Source organism: Sardina pilchardus, chromosome 17 (assembly GCF_963854185.1).
Source record: "Sardina pilchardus chromosome 17, fSarPil1.1, whole genome shotgun sequence".
Lineage (NCBI taxonomy): Eukaryota > Metazoa > Chordata > Actinopteri > Clupeiformes > Clupeidae > Sardina > Sardina pilchardus.
The window spans coordinates 26,359,292-26,367,086 of NC_085010.1; the positions used below are offsets into that span (position 1 = coordinate 26,359,292).

The window sequence follows — 7,795 nt, forward strand, 5'->3', positions numbered from 1 at the left end:
TCATAGGGTCCGTTAAATTGACTTGAAAATAGGATTTGTTTAAACTGTCGGAATGGGGGTACTAAAATGTGTCGGATTGGCAGCATGTCGAAATAGCAGCATGTCGAAATAGAGGCATGTCTAAATGGAAGCATGTCGTAGTGGTGGCATGTCTGAGTGGCAGCATGTAACCCTGAATAACAGCTCCATTTTCTGTAACTGTGAGGCCGTCATCGACACAAGGCTATTGGTGGCGACAGTCTCCTCCATTCTGGAGGTCTTGGCGAATTTGGTTTTGACACTATCCAAATGACTTAGGGCTTTTTCATGGTCTTTCACAGCCTGGACTTTAAAATTGTTCGTGCCAACCACGAAATGGTTAGAGCAAGCCTGGGTTCTCACCTCGACTTTGACGGCATCCCCTCCAGCCTGACTGCCAACCTCGACGGTTTCCAACTCAGTCTGGGTGCCAATCTCCTTCCTCTTTCAGTGGCCGAAAGAAAGTTTAAAGCAGCCTGCCATTAAGTAAGTCTATGTTAGCTATTAACACTTCGCTATTTGAAGAGGACAAAATCGCAATGAAGAAATAAATTGTTATATTACATGAATCAAAGATGAAGTGCTCATGAGTTCATCATGTGTGTGGCCCCTTAACTGAAGTGGTAAACTGGTGCTTATTTAACATTGATGAATAGTGTTATTAACAATGAAGAAACTGATATTTAATTTGTTATTTTTAATTCCTGCCAACATGCGCATCAGTGCATGAATCCTACACACATCAAAACACTACTTTTCATACAAAGTTGTAGCACACGAACAATGAAAGAAACAATCCAAGGTTCAAATCAAAGGTTTAAACCTATAAACTTATTTAAAGTGATAGTGAAAACTAATAAATGCCCAAAATAACAGGGCAGAAAACATTCTGCATCTCAAAAAGGTTTTCAATGTTTAAAGATGTCAAGCAAGCTTCCATCATCCTTTTTCTTAGCAATGGCAGAGGCTGTGGGCTCCTGCTCACAGAAGCCCCTGCAGGTGTCAGTGAATCTCTTTAGGCTATCTTTCCTTTTGAAGCTCGACCTTAGTGTACTGTATAGATCCGGATTGGCCACGGCCAGTTCTGCTATTGGTGCCTGCTGTACAATTGTGTTTCGGTCAACTTTAAGTCTGGCACAGGCCTCAGCTTTGCTAATTCTCTTCTTCTTAACTTTGGCCAGAACCATGTTGTACCGATCCACGGCGTCATCAGGGGTTTTAACTGCAAGAAAAAAGTGTTACCAAATATTCTTAAAAAGTATGATTAACAAGGATGTTTATTTGCCATATGCATATGATTACCGATGTAAAGAATGCAGTGAAATTGTTGGTTCCTTCACCTTTGTGCATATGGGGGGAGCTGCGGGGGGTGAATGATGTTTATGTGTGTGTAGGGGCACATGTAACATTCATTTGTGGCGCAGTAATATCCTCACTCTTGCATTTTCAGTTTCACTTTGGAGTGAGGATATTACTGCACCAAGTCTAAGTGCTCCCAATTGTTATTCCGCGACACTATACTTTATCCTAGCCTGGCACGCCCTCCCAGTGACGCAACGCCTTCAGGCTTTGCTGCTGGTCTGGTCAACTGCTCATTGAGAAGGATTTCTGAGTTCCCGAAATCTGCGGAACTGCCCCCTTTGGTCGAGAACCAATTAACTTTGAGCAGCTCCAACGGCTCTGGGTAGAGGCGTGTTCAAGGCAGAGGAAAGAGTGTTGTTATTGGTTTAAACTCGGCAATCCGCTTTCTGACATCTACCAGTAGCAAATCGAGGCACTTAAAGGAGGCGGGTCAACCAGCGCTGGCAAGAAACCGTGATAGCACAGGCTGTTGGTCAGACTAAAGTCTCGCAGAGCCTTTGAAAGTCGATGGTAATCAGGCTAACTTTATCCCTCTTACCTGCTTAGAAATGCACCACGTTTTAACCGTTCGTGTGACTACTCGTGTAACTGTATTTTAATAGGGAGGTGTTTGGTCACTTCTAACTTCATCTCTGTTTGGATCCTAATGAATGAACTGGGCTAGTGCTATCAAAGTTGCGCCGTGCAGAGGTGTGTATCAATGTGAGAGGTATGTATCAACTCGTCTTAGTTAAGGGAATAACATAGTTTAATATGAAAAAACGGTGTTCCTTTAAGTCACAAACTAGTCACAGACTATGATTTTGCAAAGGCATGCGATTGACGCATTGAAACGTGAGGGGTATGTATCAACTCATCTTAGTTAAGGGAATAACGTTTTTTTTGTTGTTGTTGGGGGGGGGGGGGGCTTCACCGATCAAGCCATTTTTAGCCAATATCGGCTGATCGATTGGAGCATCACTATTAGTCTCTCAAAGTAGAGGGTCATAAGGGTTCTATCTCGAAAGATTCCCTTGGTAAAGATGGGCTATAGTTCTGAGGACTGACAGAATTGTAGGCTACAAAATGTCAAATCATATTTATGTACCAAGCTATAATGATAGGCTAAGGAAACACATTAAAGCAAAATGAGGTCATGTAGCTCAACTGTTCTAATGTACCAGCATTTGAGGGCCACTTGGGCCGAATGTCCCAGTACATCCCTGCTTCCCACTCATACTGTGTGTACATATGTAAGTGAGTCTACATGTGCATGATTGCGTGTGTCTTTGCTCTTGAGTTTGTCTGTGTGCACACATATTTGTGTGTGTGTGTGCCAGTTTGGCCAGTCCGTGAATGTGTGTGTGGGTTGGGCGGGTTAAAAGTTATTTTCTGCCGGAGGAGTTTTTTAATGGTATTTTTTCAACTTTACAAATGGCATAATTGAGAACAATTTCATACATACTGTAGATGTTCACAAGCCTATAACGTACGTACATAATGTTAATAATTAAAAAAAAAAAAAAAATGGCAAAATACAAACGAATGACAAAATAAGCTGCAAGAACATGAAGAAAGTTGAAAGTCATCTTCTAGAATGATCATTCAAGCTCTGCAAATTTTGAGTCACTTGCATGTGTTGTAAAAGTGACTGGTGGTGTGAAAGTCTTTTTTCTCATTTGGCACAGTATTATAATGGACAACACAGCGCCGACAACCTGTGGGAACAACACACAAATAGCTAGTACAAATAAATAATAATAATAGCACAAATAAAAAGTTGAGATGAGCGAGCAGGATGAAGCATAAAGCAAAAATGCTAAAGACAGTACTCATCAACTTGAACACATACCATGCATAATATATATGTCAAGTTAACCGCTGCCTCTATTTTCCATTCCTTTCTCACTTCGTTGAAGAGGTAAGGAAAACATGGCTGGAGATGAAAACACAAGGATGAAAACATATCAGGATGTGGAATGATGAGACTAAGGACCCTTTTTTGAAGATCTAAAATGTCTGGTATGAAGCTCATGGTTTAACTGCCTTTATGGGTTTGTCCAAGTCCACTTTTGCTAGATTGATGGCTGAATAAATGATCAGGCAGGCAGATGGTTCATGGTTGGGTTGTATTTACATTCAGGGCCATATTTAACCAACGGGCTATAGAGCTGCAGCTCAGGGCCTCGGCCATAAGGGGGCCTCATGTTGCAGAGTCAAGTGAAGCGTAAGAAAAGCTATCATTCTCAAAAGCACCTGCCAAAATGTCTAGCCATAAGAGGCACAGAGGCTCATTATATGCCTATTGAATGCTAATAATCTACTATTGTCTTTGTCAGACAAACACATCATCTTGTTTCTTCTGAATATACTGTAAATATGCAGTGAAGTGAAACAAGACAACTAACATATTTCTAAAATACTGATTTGAAAATACTATTAATCCTGTACTTGAATAACAGAGGCGGCCATGTAAACAGCTATTGTGTCCTTCTGAAGTTGCAGAGATGGTCATTACCTGCTCATACACCTGGATTTCCTCAGTTGTGCTTGTCTTACGCCAAGTCACATTGAGACTTATCTGAATAATACCAAAGAGAGGTGCCATGTTAGGAGTATAACAGGTTCTGTATATGAGATGAATGCTTAAAGTAAAGAGAGAAACACAAGGATCTTTACTTACACAATGTGCTGAGTTTTCAAGTGTATCTGGACATCGACAAGAAGGTGGGATTACATTTCCCCAGTCATGGACTCCATTTAGAAAGCCACAACACTGAAACTGTTGAGAGAGAGTTTTTGAGGGAGAGAGACAACTCCTCCCACATAGCCCTATTCTCTGTCACATAGTGACTTTCCCTTTTAGATAATTATAGCCAGACACACAAACACACTCACACACACACATGCGTGCGCACACACACATCTAAGTGCCCAACCTTTAATGGAATTTTGCAAAAGTGAGTTACCCTTTCTTGAAGGTCCGTAAACCGAGACTGCGTAGCAAGGGTCTGTCCGTCAAGAGACCCTTCCAATTTAAGAGCGACTTTTGCATTTTCTTCTGTCTGCAAAAAAATGAATATCAAGCATGCCTACAGCCATCTATGCTATGGCCCAAAACTAGTCTTATGAATTGAGGAAGTCTCTCATGTCTTCATGTTATCAAATGACAAAAGGTTGAGCTGCTGACACCTACCATATTCAATTTCACAGTGGTAGATACTGCTTCCACAAGAGAAGGCAAGCTAATCGCAATCATCCCAACAGAAAACTGTACAAATTTGGAAAAATAAATCAAGTAAATTGTATACAATCATGCAAATGTGTTTACAAATCTATGAATATATGGTCAAATATATGACAAAACCTCAATTTCCTAACTAAATAACTATAACTGGATTTATAGACAGTAGTACAAGTGGTCAAAATAATAATAGTTGCCTACCACAATCAGTGCCCACTGTTTCTTCTTGAGGATGCCATACAGCCCCACGGCACATGTCACCACTATCACAACTCCAATTACATAGACAAGTATTGTTTCGCTTAAGTTGTCCTAAAGGTAAACAGCGACATGATTAGAATACTGAAAATATATAGGGCTATTTCAACCAGAATTAATATCATGTTAAACAAATTATGTGTTTTTAACACTTAACCCATGCCCGCCTTCACCCTTCTCTTGTACCTGGCCACTGGCATGGAGAATGCCATGGATAATCAGTGATAAGACCAGCCAAATAATTCCCAGAATCTGAAACACAAAATCAGTGTTAAAGGCATCCCAAGTTTTGTACCTAAATATAACAGCTTCAGTGTAATATTGACGGTAAACAGACTTGCTATGGGGAGAATCATACTCAAAGTACAGCTGAAAACCAGCCCTGCAATTTGTCTCACTGCACTGGCTCAAACCTGTGAACTCAAGGCAGCTCGTGTGGGGATGTGCTCTGAAGCTAAAACCCATGGATGCCTCTATCGTACTCTAAGCCATTTCTGAATGTGTCTGGACGGAGGCGTGCTCAGCAGTCACTACCAGCTGACGGTCACTCCACAAGGCCAGGATCTCTCCTCTGTGACTTTAGTGTGGATTACCAAAATGTTACCTAATTGTTGTCATCCATTAGAAAAACATCACATTGTACTGTATGACAAGAATTGCATTGTATGACAACAGTTTTTCACCTTTCCTTAATCATCTCCTCCAAGAAGGTTATGTCTGTCTGTAAGCAGGTTACTGCAAAAACTACTGACTACTCTGTATCATTGCATGTTTGGCCCAGATTTGAAGGCAGCTCCATCAATTAAGTTTCACTTTTGCTCAATAATAATCCAAAAATCCATGGTAGAAAATTATTTATTTTGTTTCATTATTTATTTAAATAACAATATTGATTTGACTAAAACTTCAAAGAAATACTCACCCCTATAATGACATCTATAACAATGAATGTCTTCCTTAAGCATGTGTTGATTGGTGCCATCATCCAAACTGACACTGTCTGTCTATGAATGGCAAGGCGTAGTAGCAGCAACACAAGCTTTGCCTATCTGATAGTGCAAATGAATAGAGCTGTATCAAGCCTTGTATCGAGCTTTTTAGATGTGTGTGTGTTTGTGTGTGTGTGTGTGGGGGGGGGGGGGGTGTTATAGGGAAGTGAAATAATCTGGGCAAATTAACAAGAACTCGTCGTAAGTATTTTTGCAAGATGTGTCATCACAATAGGCTGTTTTTGCTATGATATAGGCTTTCTCTGTTAATATAAATCACAGCATTACATGTTTTAAAACACTCAACAGCGTCATTTTGGTTCATGTCTGTATCACTGGCATAGGCCTAAAATATAGCCTAATTAAGATATACTATATTTAAGTAAATGTAAAAGACATTGATTAATGACATGATATATTGATTTCCCTGCATTTCCGTGACAAAAAAGTGAGGGGGATAGAATCGTGTTTCAGCAAAACTGGGGGTGTTATGACACCCGTAACCCCCCGCTTGCAACACCCATCCATGGTTGAGTGGGTCTCTCAAATTTAAAGTCTTGCAAACTCCTTGTGATTTTCACTTCCATAAAACACCACCACCAGTTTGGTCCCTGCCTATCTGCCCACGGGGTAGGCTCCACCCCTGCCAGCCATTGATAAGCCATGATAAAACATAGTGAGCAACTTTCTGTCGATGTGGAGGGAGGACAATTTCCTCAGAGAGTAAAGCCGCTGGTTCCCCTTTTTGTATGCAGCCACACAGTTTGCCTCAAAGTTTAAATTATTGTCAATAATGGTCCCCAGGTATTTATATTTGTTGACACACTCCACTGCTTGACCCCATCAACATAAAGGGTTAATGTCAAGATGTGACAAAATGTTCAGGCTGCGACAGTCACGTGACCAAGCTACGGCAAACGGAGAAGGTTAAACCACAGTGCAAAAAGGCGAAGGGAACCTGGTGCGCTTTGTGTTCACAATGCGAACTGTACCGCTGACTTTTTAGGGTGTTAAAGGGATAGTTCGGGTTTTAAGACACAAAGTTATATGGGTTCTCTGTCAGCAACGTTGTGCATCAGCAATGACTTACCCCCCGACAGCGTCCTGTGAGCCGAGATCCAGCCGGTTTTTGATGCTGAAGAAAGTAGTCCGGCAAGTTTCTGGGGTCACGAAAGTAAAGTATTTTTCTTCTCAAAACCATACGTGTTCAAAAGAGTGATATATTTGCACCAAAAAAACGTTGTCCAGGAAAAATTCAAACCTCGTTATCACTGGCACTATTTTCTCGATTCCTATCACTGCGCGCTACTGACAGCTGGACAACGTTTTTGTGGTGCAAATATATCACTCTTTTGAACGCATATGGTTTTGAGAAGAAAAACTTACTTTCGTGACCCCAGAAACTTGCCGGACTACTTTCTTCAGCATCAAAAACGATCAAAAACCGGTTTTAACTTTCTAAATCATGGAACAAAATCTTTGCCCTTGTTACAATTGCATCCATCAATATCAGCCACACTACTGAAAAGCTAACATGGAACAAGATGATACTATAGCTGAGATAAAATGAACTGAACTGCTCCTGTATGTGGGGACTTCATATCTGGAACTGTGTACCAGGAGAAGTTGATGGCAGCCAAGGATATACACTTCTCAAAAAAATAAAGGGAACACTGGTTCATAGGAGTATACTGTAGCATCAAGTCAGTCAGGCAGTTGCTCTAGGAGAGCAGGGCAGAGTGGTAGAAGGTCCTTAACCCAGTAGGAGGACCAGTATCTGCTCCTTTGTGCAAGGAGGAACAGGAGCCCTGCTAGAGCCTTACAGAATGACCTCTAGCAGGTCACTGGTGTGAATGTCTCTGGCCACACTGCCAGAAACAGACTTCATGAAGGTGGCCTGAGGGCCCGATGGCCTCTAGAGGGACCTAGAAGTGTGACTGACTTG

The 7,795-nt window shown here is 41.2% G+C and overlaps 1 protein-coding gene across 1 annotated transcript; it reads right to left on the reverse strand.

The window, feature by feature from the left end:
* Positions 1–2,754: 2,754 nt before the first annotated feature.
* Positions 2,755–5,946, reverse strand: LOC134061983 (tetraspanin-8-like). Its single transcript, XM_062517849.1, has 9 exons — positions 5,784–5,946; positions 5,048–5,113; positions 4,805–4,915; positions 4,556–4,630; positions 4,329–4,424; positions 4,043–4,141; positions 3,878–3,940; positions 3,212–3,295; positions 2,755–3,077 (listed from the first exon to the last, which is right to left on the reverse strand). Exons 1-9 carry the CDS (start codon positions 5,844–5,846, stop codon positions 2,961–2,963), a joined length of 774 nt encoding a protein of 257 aa, XP_062373833.1. The 5' UTR covers positions 5,847–5,946; the 3' UTR covers positions 2,755–2,960.
* Positions 5,947–7,795: the final 1,849 nt, after the last annotated feature.